This window comes from Suncus etruscus, chromosome 11 (genome assembly GCF_024139225.1).
Source record: "Suncus etruscus isolate mSunEtr1 chromosome 11, mSunEtr1.pri.cur, whole genome shotgun sequence".
Lineage (NCBI taxonomy): Eukaryota > Metazoa > Chordata > Mammalia > Eulipotyphla > Soricidae > Suncus > Suncus etruscus.
Genome location: NC_064858.1, coordinates 29,969,896 through 29,991,675, shown reverse-complemented (window position 1 = coordinate 29,991,675; position 21,780 = coordinate 29,969,896). Strand labels below are relative to the sequence as shown.

Below are 21,780 nucleotides of genomic sequence, written 5' to 3'. Positions count from 1 at the left end.
AACTGGGTCTGCTTTGTGCAAGGCAAGCACTCTCCCTGCTGCACTATCACTCCAGCATTATTATTTAATTTTGTAGACTTAATTTGTCCTTCTCTAGTCCTTTGAGTATAAATATCTAGGTTTGTGTTGTGTGTGATCCTTTTATAATGTTGATATTTCTGGCTATGAAGGGCCACAGCACAAAATCTAAGGGGTGCACAGAGAGAGTAAAAGTAGCAGAGACAGAAAAGTAAACATTTGGAAAATAATCAAATGGTTGGGGACTAATCCAGAGAGTGCTGGGCTCCATCTGCTCTGAGTTTGGAGGAATAGAAAGTAGTTCCTTATTTAGTAAGTACGAATCTAGACTGTTAGGTGCTTCCTACACTTCTCCATCTTTCCTAACTCTGGCTCGCATCAGTCCATACATAGTCCTGGAGTCTAGAATTTTTCACTTCCTGTTAGTCTTGGAGGGCAGACAGAGCAGAAAGGAGGCCCTGAAATAGCTCACAAAAAAGCTAGAAATTTCAATTTTTCTTCCTATAGGAAACAGTAAGGGTATGGGGTTTTTCTCTTGTTCCTTTTTTCTAAACTGAAGGAAAGGACAATGGCAAATTAGTTACTGCTCATTAAAATCAGCACCTTTGTTCTCAAAATCTAAGCATATATGTCAGCATATATGTCCAAATGAAACCAAAAATCAAAAAAAAAACATCAAAACAAAAATTAGTCTCAGAGAAATGCCTAAAAATCAAATGCCATATATACAGATTCTCTAGTATTCCCTTTCCCACACCAATGAGAAGTTGAAAGATGGAAGTGTCTTCCTGGTCAGATCCCACTCTAATGAAAGATTTAAAAAAATGAGTCCCATTGATTTTTATGCTGCTGCTGTATGCCTGGTTGCGGGACCCCATCCTTTCTCACAAGGGGATCTAGTCTGGGCATTTTATTGAATTGATGTCTCGGTAGGAAAAGAAGTTCCGATGCTTCCTTATGCCACTGTCTTGCTGACTTCACCCAAAACAGTTTTTTAGGTGTTTTTAAAGCATATTGTATGTAAGCAAATAGCACATTGCCACTTGAGTTTAAACTATAAAAATAATTGATTTATATAGAAAACTGCTACCTTGATAATGTTTAATGAATTGGATCCATGTTTTTCTTTATCTTTTTTAGCTATAAAGTATTTTCCTTTTCCTGTTGGCTTACATATGCTGGAAAGAAGTTATGTCAAGTGAGAAACTGCAGACATATTCCAGTTAAAAAACTGCTTTTTTTCTTGGTTAACTGGAATGAAATGTAAGTTTAATCTTTATTTTGGCATGATAATTTATCATATTTATTTGGCATGATATTTATTGGCATGATAATTTATCATATTTATCATATTTATTTTCCCTAGTTTTTTTAAAATGAGTGGTAAAATTCTAACTAAATAAAGACAATTAATTGATTCTATGATATTACAAATATTTAGTCTTATTAGATTATTGACTATCATTTCAGCAGATAAGAAATCTGGTCAGAAACCTACACATCAATCCAAACCACATTAATCAAATGATCAAAAAGGGATTTTGAAAAAAAGAGATACTGATTCATATTTCACAGGTTTTACGTATATAGATACCCTTTACTGGAGGAAAGATGGTGGTAAACTTATATATAAAAGAGAAGAAAACAATTACTGACATGCAATATTTCTTCCAAAATCCAATTATAGATTTATTTAAATAATTAAGTTTTGTGATACTACTTATATGCATATTATTAAACTACCATTGAATTGGGGTGGTTGGACGGTCCTCATTTTATAGATATATCTTCAATGAAAGAAAATGATTTGTATGCTGTTCCTCTGTTCTTCTTTTCCTCCTAACTCAAAACCCTCTCATAATTCAGAATCCCAGAGTAGTTTTAAACCACATCTACAGTTCTTTCCAAAATTATAATCACTAGTGCTTTAATTTTATACTACTCCATTAGTTTAAACTATGTTCCTGATCAATTGCTTCACTGAGAGTCAATTTTCTTTCACCTCAGAATGGGAAGGAATTAACTCCCAATATTGTGTCTTCTCATTGATAATAATGTGTCAGAATGTCTAGCAGCACAGACAGAGTTTGGTGCTCAAACATGCTAAAGATAGAATCTGTGGCTTTCAATTCTGACATCCTCTTTGACTCCTCCCTCCCTAAACAACTCTTCCTCCTATTGTAGTTACGATAAACTTGATAACCAGGCTCTGGTTAAGCTTTTGAATATCCATTACAAAATACCTTTCCATAGACTAGAGATATAGTCTTATAATATTCTCAAGTGGTTTCACAATTTTGTGAATACAAATCATTCCATATAGTATTGCAAGGCCTTCTGTGGTCTGGCCCCTGCCTATTTATGCAATCACTTTGGCAGTTAATTAGTCTCAGCCCTTCTCTACTCAGTCACTTAACTTTACATACTTCATGAAAGGAGAAATTCCAGTTCTGTAGTCTCCTCTATCTATAAAGAACATAGTGTCTTCACATTTATCCAGTAATTACTTAATTTTCTTTTAAAACACTATTTCACCTCCTTTACACATCTTTCTTACATCATTAAAAACCAAATAAACAAAAACACATTTCATCTGTATTCTGAACTGGAAAATATTTTTATTTGTATTATAATTTATTTTCTTATTTTTCTTTCTATCTCCACCACTTCAAGTTGTACTAGACAGAATTATAATTGATGGTTTCCATGCAAATAGCTTAATTTTGTGTAACAAGTGATTTGTAAATAATTCTATTAATCAGATTAATCTCTAAATGTATTCAATTTCTTCATGAGGTTTAAGTGATTACTATCACTCTGAAGGTGCTTGCTTTGCAAGTGGCCAATCTAGGTTTGATCCCTGGGTATTCCATATATTATAATGCATTTTTATTTATATATGGGTATTCCATATATTATAATGCATTATGTCACCACTATGACATAAAGATTGATGATTGTGGTGTCACAATGGACAATAAAATGTACAGCATTATGAGGTCATAATTTAAGTTTTTGGGGTCACAGTATACATTATGAAGTGGGACACTATGTTGTTTTTGGATCATACCTGGCAGTGTTCAGGGATTACTCCTGGCTCCACACTCAAAAATCACTCTTGGCAGGCTCGGGGGACCATATGGGATGCCGGGATTCGAACCAATGACCTTCTGCATGAAAAGCAGACACCTTACCTCCATGCTATCTCTCCGGCCCCAGAACACTATGTTGTTTTAATTCATGATTGTGACTTCATAATGGTCATTATGACGCACACTACTATGAGGACATAATTATTGTGTCATCACAATGGATATTTTGATGCATACCTCTATGAGGTCATAGTTCAAATGTGCAATATCACTATAGACATAATGCACAATACTACAAGATCATATTTTAAGTATTATGACTTCACAATGTATTTTATGATGGGTAACCACTATGATGTCATAATTCATTATTGTAGCATCACAGTGGACATTTTGATGAATACATCATTGGGTTCTAATTTATGGCTGTGAAGTCACAGAATCTGGTACCACAATTATGAGGTTATAATTTATCTTGTGGCAACACAAATCACATTAAAATTGCACACTACTTTGAGGTCATAATTCCAGTTTGTGACATTACTATAGACACATGATGCACAATGCTACAATGTCATATTTACATATTGAGATATCACATTATATTTTATGATGTGTCACAACTATGAGGTCATAATTCTTGATTGTGGCATCAAAGAATCCTTCCTGATGTGCCACCATTATGAGGTCATAATTCACTGTTGTGATTTTACAATGTACATTAAGTTGCACACCACTCTGAGGTCATATTTCAAGGTGTAAAGTACTATGGACATTATGATGCACAATACTACAAAGTCATATTTTAGTATTGTGATGTCACAATTTAAATAAATTTTCTGATGCATCACCACTATGAGGTCATAATTCATGATGTGGCATCACAATGGACATTTTGATGCACACAGCTATGAAGTCATAATTCTTAGTTGTGACATCACATAATCCTTTGTGATGTACCACTATGATGAGGTCATAATTCATCATTGTGATGTCATAATAGTCATTATGTTGCTCACAACTATGATGGCATAATTTATGATTGTTGCATCACAATGGAAATTGATGTGAATATCTATAAAGTCATCACTCATAGTTGTGTCATAACAGAATTCTTTATGATGCACCACCACTATGAGGTCATAATTCATTATTATGTCACACTAGACTTTATGAGTTGGACCACTATGACTTCATAATTCATGATTGTGACACCACAATGGACATTATGTTACACCACTGTAAGGTCATAATTCAAGTTGGTGACATCACAATAGATTTTATGAGATGGACCACCAAGACGTCATAATTCATGATTGTGAGGTCACAAATACATTATGATGCATAGTACTCTGAGGTCAAAAGTCATGGTTTGATGTCGCAATGGCATTAAGATGCACCAGCACTAAGATGTCATAATTCACCAAAATAATGTTACAATGGACATGATAATGAGCACCACTATGAGGACACAATTCAGGATTGTTGCATCAAAATGGACATTTTGATTTACCATTCTATAGGACCATAATTCATATGGCTGTGAATTCCTAGAATCTTTTTTTTTTTTTTTTGGTTTTTGGGCCACACCCGGCGGTGCTCAGGGGTTACTCCTGGCTGTCTGCTCAGAAATAGCTCCTGGCAGGCACGGGGAACCATATGGGACACCGGGATTCGAACCAACCACCTTTGGTCCTGGATCGGCTGCTTGCAAGGCAAACGCCGCTGTGCTATCTCTTCGGACCCTTCCTAGAATCTTTTATGTTGCTCCACCACTATGGCATCATAATTTATGGTTGTGACGTCACAATAAACATGATGATGCTAACCACTATGAGGACACAATTCATTATTGTTGCACCAAAATGGACATTATGATGCTTGTCTATGAGGTTATATCTTCTGGTTGTGACATCACAGAATACTTTATGATGCACCACCATTACTAGTTCAGATTTCTGACCCTGATGTAAAATTGGACATTATATTGCACAGCATTATGTGGCCCTAATTCACAATTGTGTCGTCAAAGCTTACTTTATGTTGCAGCACAACTACGACATCACCATTCATGATTCTGAATTTACAATGGACATTAAGATGCAAACCACTATAAAAAAGTAATTAATTGTTGTGACCTCACAGAATCAATTTATGTTGTGTCACTACTATGAGATCATAATTCCTGATTGTGATCACAATGGACATTAGGATGCAGACCACTATGAGGTCAGTTTGTGTTGTCATTGTAGACATTATGAGGTGAATTACTATGATGTTAAGACATGATTCTGACTTCACAATGAAAATGATGACACACCCACTATGACGTCATATTTCAAGGTTCTGATGTCACAGTGGACATAATGATGTACCACCACTACGATGTCATAATTTATGACTCTGAAATCCCAATCGACACTTCGATGCTTGCACTACGAGGACGTAAGTCATGATGTGACCTTAAAATTGACATTAGAATGTGTCATGGAAATGGGGTCATAATTCAACATTGTGACATCAAATGGGGATTATGATGAACACTATAAGGTCATTGTTAATGATTGTGATGCCACAACAGACATTTTGGTGCATCTATCTGAGGTCAAGATTCATGTTTGTGAAGTCACAGAATACTTCATGATGTGCCATCACCATGACATCATGATTCATGATTGTAATGTCACACTGGACATTATAATGCACACCACTATGAAGTCAAAAATAGACATTAGAGGTGCATCACTGTAATGTCATAATTCATGATTTTGATTCCACAATGGACATAAAGAGGCACTCAGCTATGAGGTCATTATTAGTTATCGTGACATCACAATGGATATTTTCTTGTAACCTTCTATAAAGTCATAGCTCATGGTTGTGACATCACAGAAACTTCACTATTTAATAAGTGGAACAGATTTCAAGTACCCATTATATATTCCAATCATCATAGTATTCCCTCAAAATATTTTCTTATCTAATTATAATAAAATGACATAGCATGTGCTGTCATTTCATTTTATGAACCAGAATATTGATTTTTTTTTTTTTGGTTTGCTTTTGGACCATACCTGGATGTGCATTAGGCTTACTCCTTGCTCTCTGCTCAGGGTGCACTCCAAGTTGGTTTGGAGGAACATATGTGTTAAAAAAAACTTGGGTCTGCCTTTTGCAATGCAAAGGACCATTCTGTGTACCCTCTTGGACTTCCAGAATATTAATGTTTGAAGTATACTAATTTCTCTCAGATTCCACAACAATAAATGACAGAAATAGTACTCAGACCCAATGATTTCAAAGCTGAGCTTTTCATTCTGATTTCCAGTTTCTTTCAACATGTAAAATCAGCAGCAGTGATTGCATATATACTACAAATATTCTAACACCTTGAAACACAAAACAAAACCCTATAGCATACTTAAATAAGCAATAACGTTATTTTTAAAATTCTTTTACTATGCATAAAATTCCTTCCCAATAATTACCCATATTCATATTTTTAATTCACCTGCCACAACTCTGCTCTTTAAACATATTTCAAGCAGACTTTTATCACCTCTGCACCACTGAAATTTCCTACTAAGGTCACCGTGGGCTCATGTCCATCACACATTACCTTTTAGGAGACATGGCACTGGATCATTCTCCCTCCATTTTGAAGTGCTCTCTCATCAGTTATCATTCTTTATGCTTTCCCTTCACTCTATATTTCTTCTTCATCGCCTTTTTTGCTCCCAGTCTAAAAATTGTCTTAGCCTTTAGTATCCAGTTTAATGTACTTATCATTTCTCTCCTATTTCCTCTTTTCATAATATAATTTTAAATGTCATCTATTTTTTTCAGACACTCCCAAATGTATATCACCAACCCAAGGTCATTTGCAGACTCTACCTAAAAAGAAACTTTTAATTTGTTCCTCCAAAGAGGTTGCCCTGGCAGTCAGTTCCAGTTTCAGTTGTTTAGGTCAAATTCTTAACTTAAACACCCTTCTCCCAGGCTCCATGTCAGAAAACTCTACATCTCCTTAGGATATGCCTTCTGAATATTAGTTCTCCACACTCTATCTGCTCCAGACCGCTCTCATCTTTTGTCTCTATTCCTATAGATGATTTACTGTAGTCACCCCACTTCCCATGACACCAAAGTTGGTCTCACCACCACTTAGTTACTAAATCCAAGCAAAATCAAGTCATTCTTTTGTTTGAAACTCTGAAATAGTTTCCCATTTTACCCAGACTAAAGTGAAAGTCCTTACAGTGGCCTATTCTTTTATATCAGTATTAACATTTCTAGTGTTTTTTTAAATATCTCATTTCTCTATCCAAAACTTACTACAATTAAAAATTAATATCTTCTAGGGGTTTGGAGTGAAGTGGAACTTTTGAGATAAATGTAGTTCGTGCATATTTTACAATAATGGAAGCAAATACATGGTTAAAACTTGAGGCCTGTGCCAGCTGCTTGGATTTTAAAAAAGCAATCTGACAACTTATTGAATTGTCTCTTAAAGTAATTTTCTTCCCTTTATTGTCTAAAACTTCATTTCTCTGACTTTTCAATAGCTTTGCAATTTAAAAAATTTCCAGTGAATGTGAGATTAGTCTAGCATAAAATTCCATATGTATTCAAGAAATGAATAAATATTTAGAAATCATGTTGTCTCACCTAGAAGAATTTTCTTCTATTAATAACAGTAACAGAATAGATATTGGCTATAACTATCCAGTATAACTTATCCAATATTTCTCATTTTTGGTAAGAAAAGCTCACCAAGTTACACATGAAGAAGTCTAGTTCTACAGAAAAAAGTGATAGATTATATAAAGAACAAAATGTTATAGTTTTCTTCTCAGTATAGAATTAAAAATATTTAAAGGCATTTGTAGGTAAAAAAACTTATGCAAAAATGCATTCCACTGTATTATTAATATTTTACATTGTTTCTAGCTAAGAAAAATGTTGATATAATTTTGAATGAATATTATTTCAAGGATGAAACTGTGAAAGAAAATTAAGTTTAGCTGTAGATATTAAACATGTATCTTCTTAAACTTTGATAATATTTAAAATGAGAATTCACTTACTCTAGATTGTCCTTTACTCTCCTTCCCAGAACACAATTACCATCGGTGCTCAGAAAGCTACTCCCACTGCATTGTTTAGGGAACCTATGATACCAGAAATTGGACCCTGCTTCCTGCATACAAAGCCTATACTTTAGCCTTTTGAATCAATTTTCTGGCCCCTATTCACTATGTTTAACTAGAATTATCTGTCTACAATGGCTAATATAAATTATTGTATAATGGATCAATCAATGACTGCTGATATGCAACCTGTTATTTATCACACACTGTATTGCACAATATTCATTCCTTTTTTTTAGATGAGATTAATGTTATTCTCATCTCACTATGATCAAAAGAACATTACTGAAAAACAAAGACTTTTTATATTATAAAGCCAAGGTTTGAACACAGATATATCCAGATACAAATCATTGATTTATCTTTATGTGCAGCTTACATATTGGCATATTATAGTTATTACTAACTATGTGACATCATGAATTAAAATGCAAATATTACCTACTTCCCAGTCTTTTTCATCTGTTCTTATCAACTAAACATTATATTTTTTATACTTTATAATAATCTAGATGCCTAATATTTATATTTAATTCTTCATTATTCAGAGATGTCCGTGAATATTTAATAGTCATTTTACCTCTAAAATAGTTCTTTTCTCTTTTTCTTGTGTACTTTTACTTTGTCATTACTTGGGTATTTTCCTCTTGATCTTAAAATACAGGCTAAGCAAAATCAATCATGGTTTCTGGGCTGAACTAATTCCTTCTTATTTTGTGGCTGTATGATAACTATTCACTTACAAGAGTGGGTTAATTAATCTATCACTTGACACCCTAAGAAGAGATTTATTATTCATATTCAGAACAAATAATTTCCATCTTCTATTGTGATAATAACTTTAATATTGTCTGAGGCCTTGACTGGACCAACCTCTGTGAGCATTTTCCAATGGCTGTCCTTAGTCCTCCAATAAACACCCAGGTCTTAAAGACATTGACAGTAAAATTTGACAGGGGATTCTCAAATTTCTGGATTTTATTCACTCTCCTTGAATCTACCAGCAGCAGATGTCCTCCAAAACAAGCTGTCTCATTTCTCTTCAATTACTTTTCTCTTTCTGCTCAGTCAATATAAGAAGGATAATTTCCCATGGATATTTCTCCATCTCCCAGTTTCTGCTCCAGTGTCCCCATTTCTTCAAAGACATTTGTAAAGCATTTTTCTAACTTTTTATCTTATAAATAGGTCTTTCCTAATAGATATGTCTACAATTCACAGTCTACCAAGATCTTAAAGTTCCCTTACTCACTCTGATATATTCAGGAACTCTATGTCTATTATTTTTAGAAATCATTCCCCAAAGTCCTGTAGATGTTATTCAGAACAGAGACTATATAAAACCATGATAATTTTCTCAATACTTTCAGCCCCCTTTTTCAAATATTTTTCTTTTTCATAAGAAAAAGCTCAAAATCCTTTGCCTGGAATTTAGAGTTATAAAGTATTTTGTCAACTATTTATCTAATTGTACCCTTTACATTATTATGGTCAATATGACCTAGTTCTAGTCAGAATAAAACCACTCATTATAATTTCTAGACTATACCTGTATTTATTTTCATTCACACGTTCTCATATCAAAGTTTTTCCAAGTATTCCTTCATTTGAAAAAAATTACTTTTCCAAATAGCCATTTGATTATAGTAATTTAAAACCCATTTGAATGACTACCTATTTAAAACTCACCATTTAAAACCCATTTTGAATGACTACCAGCCTAATCTGTGACTTTCCCACTTCTTAAAACAATATATTCCTTAAAATAGTAAATATCAAATTGTATTTTATAGACAAATTTACATGTCAATATTTCAAATACATAAGTCACATTTGATGAGTAACCAAATTTACTATGCTGTTTACCCTGTTGTCTCTAATTTTGTAAAATTACACATAAAATTAGAGGATACCTCAATTCAAATAGTTGAAAATAATTTTAACACATACCATAGTTATATTATAAAGAGATATTTATGGAAATGCAATTGGGTAATCTACTTTTTTTGTTCATTATAAGGATTAATTTTCCTCTTGAAATAAAGTCACTTCCAAGGGAATCCATGCTTACAATTAAACTGTTTGGGATTATGAATGCCAATACCAATGCAACTTTATTAGCCTGGACTTCTTTTCCACTATTTTCAAAAAGGTAAGTATGTAATTTTTTGATTATTGAAGCTCTCATCCCAGGAAAATTTCCTTAAAAGTAAATATTTTCAGTAAATAGCATAATGAAAAAATTAAGATGGAATAGTATTATAAAAATTGAGACAGTTCAGTATTAATCATAACTACAGAATATAGCAATAAATGGCAAAAAATAGAAATAACCTTAGAAATAGAACTTGTGTTCAACTTTTCAACTACTTTGTTTTCAATGAAAATATATTAGCATAATTAATCTCATTATTGCTTTTCCTTTCTCAGACCATACAATTTCTCTGAAATCAGTAACTCAAAATGATTTCAATCAATGTTTTCATTTAGAAGAAATGTATGTTATGAAATTTTGGCTGGAGTATAATTATACAGTGTGACTGCTTAACTGACCTTTTATTGACAGGGAGAAATATTTGCTAACTTTGTGATCATTTTTTTTCAGAAAATAAGCCAACCAGTAGTTCAGATATTTCATCATAATTAATAATTATTATAGATCAGATGTTGATTATAAGTATTTGGCATTCTAATTGAATATTTGATAAAAATCAAATTCCTGATTTTTGGATGTTATGATATAATTTATCTTCAATGAATTACTTTAATTGTTTATATTATTAATAGTATTTCTTATATGGTTATAAAATGCATTACTGTTTTAACTTGTTATACCTCCTCCTCTTTCAAAAAGGTGGATGAATGCAGGAAATTATCAGAATTTAGTTCTCATAGTTATTAAATAAACTATTATGAAAGCAATCATAATAATTCTTTTTTTTTTTTTGGTTTGGTTTTTGGGCCCATTTGGTGATGCTCAGGGGTTACTCCTGGCTATGTGCTAAGAAATCACTCCTGGCTTGGGGACCATATGGGACTCTGGGAATGGAACTATGGTCCATCCTATGCTAGTGTGGGCAAGGCAGACGCCTTACCACTTGCACCAGAGCTTCAGCCTCAAGTCATAATAATTGATTATTGAAGCTCTTAACATCTTCTTAACATCTTTGTTGGATTACTTCCAATCTAGTGAGCATCTGTAACTACATAATTTGTTTTCATGCGTTAGCCCATTCCAACTCAGGTTGCTTAAAGACCAGAGATACTTTGTATTTTTAATATCTTTCATTTAATGTCTTAACTCTTATAAATGACCAACCAGTAAAGGTTTGTTTACTAAAATGAACTGGGAAAAAATCAATCTCTAGAGTAGATTTAGAATGATATAAATTTTCAAAAATCTATAAGAAACAAGTTACCCTTAAAAAAAAATACCGACGACGGTGAACATGTATTGAAAACTCAGATTTGTGAACTCGGACTCTCCATTACTTTCTCACTGGGTGCTCTGTGTAACTTCTCTTCCTTCTTGTGAGCTGATTTTTTTAAGCTTCATTTTTAGCACTTCTAAGATCTAGCATGTTAAAAAACACATCTAGATATTCAATAAAAAAATTGTCTATTTTGTTCCCTCCCCTCATCAAACTTACCATTTAAACAATTAAAAATGTTGAAAAATACAAGTCTGAAATACTTTTGTCTTTCTTACTTCTGAGAGTAAAAACACTGTCTCCAAGATCTCTCATTATATGCCACTTACATGTAGTTTTGTATATAGACAAGGATCTTACCCGTAAGTGATCACAGAAAATAGACATCTTTAAGGAATGTTATCTGGGACTGATACTCAGTTATATTTTTCCAAGGGAAAATGCCAAAATTATAGATGAGGAGACATCAGAAAATGCAGCCGACATCAAGGAGCACTTTCATAACCATTTTGCACTATATTTTCAAAACCCTATGAGTGAAACAGAAAATATGCCTTTGTCCTGGGTTAGACAATTTAAAGAAATCCAGATCTTTTGGAGACGTCCATCATGAAAGGAACTTGCAAAGATGCAATGACCCCTACTGTGCTCCTGCTACAAGTTACAGATTCTATCCCAATTTACTTGATGAAGATATTTTCAGGACACACAAATAGGCCACTTAATTTTATTTCCCCATACAGAATGACACCTGCCCATAAACATTTGCTGTTGGACCTGTCATTTATTGCAGTTTGAATTCTCCATAACTTGATGTGTGCAGATATAATGAGCTCTTACATCTTTATTTTTCCCAACATACAACTGAAATAGGTGAGATTAAAGGCTCCCTTTCTCTTTATACTTTGCAGCAGTGAGTTTCAGAAGAAAGCACAGTGATTGAAATTTAGAAATATCAGGCATAGTTAGTTGCATGAAGACTGCTTACATATATAAAAATAAGTGGGCATTTTCACGCACAAATATTCATCTTCAATTCTAATTTTCCAAGTTGTCAAGGTTGCAGAGATAACACAGAAGTTAAAGTGCATGTCTTACCTATACAGATAGACTCTAGTTTGATTCCTCAAGTTTCTCAAAGTGCTTTCAGAGAGTGAATCATACGACACTAGTAGCGTTTCTTCTTCTGACCTTGGCTATTTAAAGAATCTTTTGGAAGATCCAGAAAAAAAAAACAAAAAACAAATTACGAAGCATTTTACAAAAGTAAAATCATGTCCCTTTACATTTTATAATCCTCCCTTTTTAGATAAGACTTCCAGACATCAGTATATATACAATGATTGCACACTGCTTTAAGAAAATTGTTGTCATCTCAACTATTCCAATAATAACATTCACTACATATAATCAAAACAAATAATGTGTTAGTTATTTAGCATTTCTAAACTTTGATAAATTTGATAAATTCTTTATATTTGGGAATTTTTAGCCCTGTTGAAACATTAAAATCTCCTATAAAAACTTTTATTCTGCAATCGGGCCTAAGCACCAGTATTTTCAAAACTCCCATAGTGAGTTTAAGCCCAGGAAAATTAAAATCTTTTCACATAATTTCAAGAGAGACCAGAAATAAATCTTAACCTTGAAGCAGTGTGATTTCCCCAGGCAATTGCCTGATCAGCCAACCTTGACACAATTGTGCCTTATGCTTTCAAATACATCCTCAAAATCAAATAACAAAATAAACTCTAGATGAAAATTACGTGTTATTATTTTTCTTTCTTTTCAAGAGATGGTCAGAGTTCAAGTGGTCCAAATACCTCAATTACAGATCCAGTTTCTTAAAAAAATTAAATCAGTGATTTACAGTTATTCATAGCTAAATTTTAGACATATAATGTTCCAACACCAATCTTACTATCAATGTCAATTTCTCTCCACCAATATTCCCAGGTTCTCCCATATCCTCAACCTCAGCCTGACAGATCCAATTTCTATAATAAAAGGTCGAGGGACTCATGGATTCCTTAAACATAATAGAACAAGAACCAAATAATTTTTTTTCCAATGGCTTTACTACCAGGAAAATACTGTGAAAATTTCACTTCCTCAGGAGGAACCTATGCATTTTCTCCGCTATTTACTTATTAGGAGCAAAGTCCTGAGTTTTCTGACTCTTTGAGTTCTAGCTACATCCTAACCTTTCTCTAGTCTTGACTTCATAACGTCAGGCATATATATCTGGCATCCTATAGCTGAATATAATAATTATTTGATGGATGCCCTTTATTTGGTGCTTATGACAATAAAACAATATAGTAACAATAGATCCATATTTTTTCAATTTGGAACCACAGATTTTTATTTGATTTTTAATTTTTTTATGAAATTGAAGCTTATAAGGATATTAGACAAAATGTTTGTAAAATTTGTACTAAGCATATAGTATTTGGAAATAAAGAAGGCAGACTTCAGAAAACTTTTGAAGATTTTGAAGAAGGCCTTATAGGATGAATCTTTCCTTAATATTAAGTAGCAAGATTAAAGAATATGTTGTTTTCAGAAAGACTCACTTGTAGTTATTCATAAACTTAAAATTCATTCTTCAAGTCTTAAGTCATACATGTTAATATAGTAAAAGCAGAGACTTTTCCAATACTTATCATAGAGTCAGGTAAAATTTCTTTATAATTTACTATGGAATCTATAAATTTTGATGTTTCTAGAAGTGTTAAAACTATCCACAAATCCATCCTGTTTGAAATCTTACCTAAACTCTCTCATATAGTAAGGTAATTCATAGCATATTTTTGTGTTTTTTTATTTTTTAATAGTTTTCAGGATCCAAGATTTTATTGATGTTGCTGGGAATTAAAAATTTGTACATGTCAGTTAATAGAACTTGATTTGATTTATTGAAAGTGTTTGCTTTATCTAAGAATATCTATCAACAGCCTTAATCTTTCAATATTCAAAATGTGAATTAACTTAAGACAAAACTATTTAATTTTTTTATTTCATTTGATGTGTGCCAATCTAACAAATTCAACCATTAAGGGCCCTCCTAATAGCACTGTGAGTAAGGTATTTGTCTTGCATCCAGATGATCAGGCTAGATCACTGGTATCCCTTAAGCACACATACACAGACACACATAGACACACACACACACACACACACCTCAGACTGCCTGGTGGAGTAATCTATTTTTTAAACATTTAGAACATGAATAGTCTATTTATGCACAAAGTAACATTTCTACTGAAAAATCTCATATGTTTTTATTCTAGAGATCATATGCTAATTTAAATACCTGCTTTTTTAAATTTAGAGTATATATATTTAAAGATTTCTAGGGACTTTAGTCATTCATGAAACAAAGTTCTAGGGACTTTAGTCATTCATGAAACAAAATTCTCAAGAGTAAAATGACTTCAAGAATCTAAGTCTGAGCTTCTTAAGTTTTTAGTCCTATCTTGTAATAACTTGTTAGAAATTTAGAATACGATCTGCCTATTAGAAATACATGGATTTATAATAGAGGAATAACATACAGTGTTGGGATGTGAATTAGTGCTAGAATAGTGCTTGAGGTTCTGGATTCAATCCCAAGAATTAGAACCAGATAGACAGACAAACAGATGAAAAAAGGCACACAGATAATTTTAAAAAAGAATTCATTATGTAAAATTTTTTCTTATGTGAAAAAATGAATACAAGCATCCATAAACAGAATCATGCATGCATGTGATATATTCAAAATAATCAGTCTCTATAGAATATTATATTCCTCTTCTTGCTATTAAATGAACCTGCCAAGAAAACTAATTATATTTACATTTAAATTACAGCATGTATAAATATCAATGTCCCCCATGATGTGACTCCTATCATCTGTTTGCGTTTTATTCTGCAGCAAATCCAGTATTGGGTCAGTACTCTTCAGCATGGCATTACAGAGCGATCCACCCATAGAAATGATAGCTCCAGGAGTGTGGGATATAAGTCACCCATCCCCAGTAATCCTGCAGGTGAGTCCAGACTGTATAATGAAAGTAGCACAGCAGGATTTGTTTGCTAAGTAGCCTGCTGTCAATTATAGAAACGACTTTCTGCTAGATTAACACATTTTAATTATTTTTCTCTTCCTCTAGCCTTCTGGGATCTCTCAAACCTCAACTCTTTTACTTTGCTTTAACTATTCTCAAGGCACTTTTCTCCATGCTATTTAAAAATAATTTTTAAAAATTACATCAAACATAATCATAAAGGACAGGAATTTGATATTGTTATTAAAATATTCATTTTGCACATTCATTTTTTCTCCATTGTCTAAAATGTCATTGACAAACAGATCAGTGAGGTAGCTTATTCACACCTACCTGTATATTTATGTGAATTATTCTGTTCTATTCTCTTTTTCATAAAGCCTACTGACTCTCTGTGATTTTTTTCATAAATGAAAGGTAATTAACAGCTCCATTTTGAGGCCAGAAAGGAAGTTTAACAGCTGAGTATATGCTTTAAATAAAGGAGATCAATGGTAAAAACTCTAACACTGCTTGTATAGAGAGAACTAAGAGTACCCTGAACACTTTTGAGCATGGTCCTAAAACTAACAAGCAAACCAAATCTAATTTTTTGTCCTTGCCACTAAAGTGTCCTCATCGCCTCATGATCACAAGTAGTCATATGAGTCAGATAATTAAGATGCACTCGTTTTCATCTTTAGACATACAAGCAATAGGAATTTTGCATCTCTAGGAAAAGTGGAGCTACTGTCTGACCAACACTTCTTAGGATAGTATTTGCCAAATCTAGAAGTGCTGATCTTTTGAATCCTATAATTCTTTGTGGGAATTACCTAGTGCTTATAGAATATTTGGCAGCATCTTTACTTTCCATGAACTTTATGCCAATAGCCTAATATCATGTAGAATGATTGAAAATGCTCCCAATATTGTCAAATATCCTATAGTGATAAAAATGTTCTCAGGTGAGAATCTTCTATAAGAAGTCTCTAGACACTTAAGTTATTAAATTTGAGATGGGAGGGGATAGGAACAATTGAAGTATATCAGATAGCAAGTTGAAAACAAGATGTTGAAACTGGAAGAGGGAAAATAAACAAATAAATATTTCTATTTTACTCTGGAGAAAGCCCCATCAGACCATACCTTAATATTTACTTCTAATTCATGGACATGTTGACAGAGAAGAGCTGCTGTTCAGGTTGGGTTAATAATGTATTTATTAGGGGCTGGAGCCATGGTGCTAATGGTAAGGCATCTGCCTTGTATGCACTAGCCTAGGATGGACCGCAATTCGATCCCCTGGTATCCCATATGGTCTCCTAAGCCAGGAGCGATTTCTGAGTGCATAGCCAGGAGTAATCCCTGAGTATCACCGGTGTGGCCCAAAAAATAATGTACTGATTAGTAGAGGTTCCACTGTACAGAGAAAAGTTTAGGAAGATAAATGCTCCTTCCATTCATCTATTTCCTGCCATTTCCAAAACTTTCAGCTTAGCAAAAATCTTCCAAGTGTGACTTTTCCAGAACTATATGGATCTGTGATAAGCATGGACACAAGGTCTTCAGCAGCCTTAATGGGTGTAAGAGAACTGAGGAAAGATAAGATTTTTTTTATTTTGGATATGGCACACAACTTCCTTAGGAACATAGATCCCAGCAAAGTGCATATGAGAAATGTTTCAAGTGTTTAACACCAGTAAATAGCAACTAGATCTATAACAGAATTTATCATACAAAATCATGAAGGGGAGACTATAAATATCAGCAGCATGCAAAAAGTTAAATCACCAGTTTTACAACATTCACATATTAAACATATAATGAGAATCATTCAAGAATATTTTAATTGATATGTTAGATGAACTAGGCATTAATGTGATATTCAAGATCCTGGATAACAGGGATCGCCATAATGGCAGACATTACATTTAGAATAGAGGCATTTTCAATGCAAAGATTATCAGCTAGTGAAATTTAAAGTAAGTTATGTAGCTGGTATTTGTGTTCAAGTCAGGGAAAGACTTTGGGCTTAGATAGTAAACCTGAATTTTAGTTTGCTAATACTGCTATGAAAAACTTTCTGAACTAGTCACCTCACTATTTTCTTTTGTACAATGACAGGATTATATTATGCTCCTAAGAATTCTGTCAGGTCTTTATTTTTCCTGGTTGTCTTTATTAAATGGTGAGTGACTGCTACACAGGAGCCTCCCCAGCATGATAAGGGATGTGTCATGTCACAGAAGCTGATTCTTTCAATTCAATATTTTTTTCTCAGCAACTGTGGTAAATGTGCTTTCCAGAAGCAGTTGAATAGAGCAAAGAAGATCTGAATTTAAAAATGACAATAGATTACTCCTGATTAACCAGTCTCTGGCTTCTTTTCATTTTCAGTTCCTTTCCATTTATAGAATGGCTCTATATATTTTAAGGACAACAACAAGAAAGTATTATTTTAAATAGTATGGCTATTCTTTGTTTTACTTCTCTATTTTCTCATCAATCTTATTTGTAACCTAATTCACTTCAGTTGCCCTAATTTATTTTCACCAAAATAAATGGTCAGATAGCTCATATATTTTCATATGTATATTTAACTGCCACTATGATGAATTTTTAAGCATTTTATAACTTTAAAAAATAATGTTTCAGGAGCTGGAGTGATAGAATGCCAAGTAACGAACAAACTTGCCTTGCATGTTGCCAACTCAGAATCCCATGTTATCCTTATGCCCTACTAGGAGTAATACCTGAGTACAGAGCAAGGAGTAATCTGCGAACACTGCCAGGCCTTGTGGTTCAAAAATAAAAACAGAAACAAAAGCCAATGAGTTCAAGTACTGCTTCTTATCTCATGATTCTCCTCAATATTGAGCAATTATTAATCAATTATTAATCATATATTTGCTGCAACTATATACTCATGTAAATGAAATAATACAATTTAGCTTATGATGACTGTTGTCTTTTACCTAGCGTAATATTTAAAAATGACTATATTATAGTCAGCTTACATTATTATCAGCTTACATTCAGTTTTTAATGTTGACTAATATTTTACTGATAGGACCCATTATTCATTCCTTAGTGTGTATTTTGTTTTTGTTTTTGGACCACCCATTGATGCTCAGGGGCTACTTCTGGCTATGAGCTCAGAAATCTCTCCTGGGTTTGAGGAGAGTGCTTGCAAGGCAGACGCCTTACTTCTAGCGCCACCGCTTCAGCCCCTTTCCCCACCTTTTTGTTCTTAAGCATAGTACAACTGCGAACACTCATGTACTAGTGTGCATATGGACACATTCAATTATCTTGTGGTTCACTGAAAAATAATATCTGTCTAGTTTATTTATAAGCTTTGATTCACAGTATATTTGCAGGGACACTTCTGTGACTATATTTAAAATTCAGTTTCCTCACTTCCAAGATTCAGATAAATATTGCCATACCTGCTAAAATTCCTATCTTGGGTATTCTGTAGACTACTTAAAAAACAATAGATCCCAAACTGAGATAGCCTTCCTCTAAAAAAAATTGTCTTCAGCCCTGTGAATTATTGAAGTCAGTTCATACCTCCACTTAAACTTGTCAGGTTTAACATACTTTACAGCCAACTTAAAATTCTCACATGTTTTGTTCAATTCTTTACATAATCTTTCTGCTTTACTTTGTTATTCTATAACTTAAAGTTTAGAAGTATGATGCTTCTAAAACGTGTGTCTTAAATTGCCACAATCTGGAAATTCATAGCATGTGCCACCCTCCCGCCCCCATACCCCAGCTAGCAATTCTCTACCTGACTTTTCAAGAAGCATTGACTGGAAATGTCATTTCTGACACACATTGTCCTATTTCACCTGCTGTGCATTTTTTGAAAACCATCACCATCCTACGATGTGTCTTCCCCCTTCTCTTCACTATGATCTGTCTGACCTTCTCTTCCCCATTGTATCTAACATGCATGGATGACATTTATTTCGGCCCCATTCTCTAAGAATCTATCTCTATCTTTCTCTATTCTCTCTTCCAATCAAGCAAAACAAAAGTTCCTCCTTCTGTGTTCACATAACCAATAATACATATTTATCAATAATATTTTAACAAAATTTTAGCCTATTTAGTTTTCCCAATGAAGGTGATATTTTTGAAATTATTGATGCTATTTTATCCCAAGAATTTAGTACATGGGATAATCCTTAATTTTAGTGTGTTCCCATTGTAGTAACCCAACTCAAATACATCTATAAACTTAGATTTTTGATCCACTTATTGGAATTCAACTGTCCAAATTGTCAATTCTTTTATAATTAGATTTGTTTCCTTAAACTATAGTTCTACCTATTCACACATAATTTTTACTTAAGTAGTACTTTTTTAATATATATATTTTATTTAATCACCTTGATTACATACATGATTGTGTTTGGGTTTCAGTCATGTAAAGAACACCCCCCATCACCAGTGCAATATTCCCATCACCAATGTCCCATGTCTCCCTCCTACCCACCCTACCCCCGCCTGTACTCTAAACAGGCTCTCCATTTCCCTCATACATTCTCATTATTAGGACAGTTCAAAATGTTGTTATTTCTATAACTAAACTCATCACTCTTTGTGGTGAGCGTCCTGAGGTGAGCTGGAACTTCCAGCTCTTTTCACTTTTGTGTCTGAAAATTATTATTGCAAGAATGTCTTTCATTTTTCTTAAAACGCATAGATGAGTGAGACCATTCTGCATTTCTCTCTCTCTCTCTGACTTATTTCACTCAGCATAATAGATTCTGTGTACATCCATGTATAGGAAAATTTCATGACTTCATCTCTCCTGACAGCTGCATAATATTCCATTGTGTATATGTACCACAGTTTCTTTAGCCATTCGTCTGCTGAGGGACATCTTGGTTGTTTCCATAGTCTTGCTATGGTAAATAGTGCTGCAATGACTATAGGTGTAAGGAAGGGGTTTTTGTATTGTATTTTTATGTTCCTAGGGTATATTCCTAGGAGTGGTATAGCTGGATCGTATGGGAGCTCGATTTCCAGTTTTTGGAGGAATCTCCATATTGCTTTCCATAAAGGTTGAACTAGACGGCATTCCCACCAGCAGTGGATAAGAGTTCCTTTCTCTCCACATCCCCGCCAACACTGTTGGTTCTCATTCTTTGTGATGTGTGCCATTCTCTGTGGTGTGAGGTGGTATCTCATCATTGTTTTGATTTGCATCTCCCTGATGATTAGTGATGTGGAGCATTTTTTTCATGTGTCTTTTGGCCATTTGTATTTCTTCTTTGTCAAAGTGTCCATTTCTTCTCCCCATTTTTTGATGGGATTAGATGTTTTTTTCTTGTAAAGTTCTGTCAGAGCCTTGTATATTTTGGAGATAAGCCCCTTATCTGATGAGTATTGGGTGAATAGTTTCTCCCACTCAGTGGGTGGCTCTTGTATCCTGGGCACTATTTCCTTTAAGGTGCAGAAGGTTCTCAGCTCAATATATTCCCATCTGTTAATCTCTGCTTTCACTTGCTTAGAGAGTGCACTTTCCTCCTTGAAGATGCCTGTAGTCTCAATGTCTTGGAGTGTTTTGCCTATGTGTTGTTCAATATATCTTATGGTTTTGGGTCTGATATCGAGGTCTTTAATCCATTTGGATTTTACCTTCATACATGATGTTAGCTGGGGGTCTAAGTTCAATTTTTTGCAAGTGGCTATCCAATTGTGCCAACACCACTTGTTGAAGAGGCTATCCCTGCTCCATTTAGGATTTCCTGCTCCTTTATCAAAAATTAGGTGATTGTATGTCTGGGGAACATTTTCTGAGTATTCAAGCCAATTCCACTGATCTGAGGGCCTAGCCTTATTCCAATACCATTCTGTTTTGATAACTATTGCTTTGTAGTACAGTTTAAAGTTGGGGAAAGTAATTCCTCCTATATTCTTTTTCCCAATGATTGCTTTAGCTATTCTAGGATGTTTATTGTTCCAAACAAATTTCAAAAGTGCCTGATCCACTTCTTTGAAGAATGTCATGGGTATCTTTAGAGGGATGGCATTAAAT

General features: G+C 33.7%; 1 protein-coding gene across 1 annotated transcript in view; it reads left to right on the top strand.

Moving 5' to 3' along the window:
- The window catches only part of PIK3C2G (phosphatidylinositol-4-phosphate 3-kinase catalytic subunit type 2 gamma), a 378,850-nt gene that overhangs the window by 93,258 nt on the left and 263,812 nt on the right, over window positions 1-21,780 (top strand). The window contains exons 10-12 of the mRNA XM_049782899.1: window positions 1,159-1,281; window positions 10,281-10,412; window positions 15,611-15,725. Coding sequence (XP_049638856.1) covers window positions 1,159-1,281; window positions 10,281-10,412; window positions 15,611-15,725 — 370 coding nt within the window. The remainder of the gene's footprint in view (window positions 1-1,158; window positions 1,282-10,280; window positions 10,413-15,610; window positions 15,726-21,780) is intronic.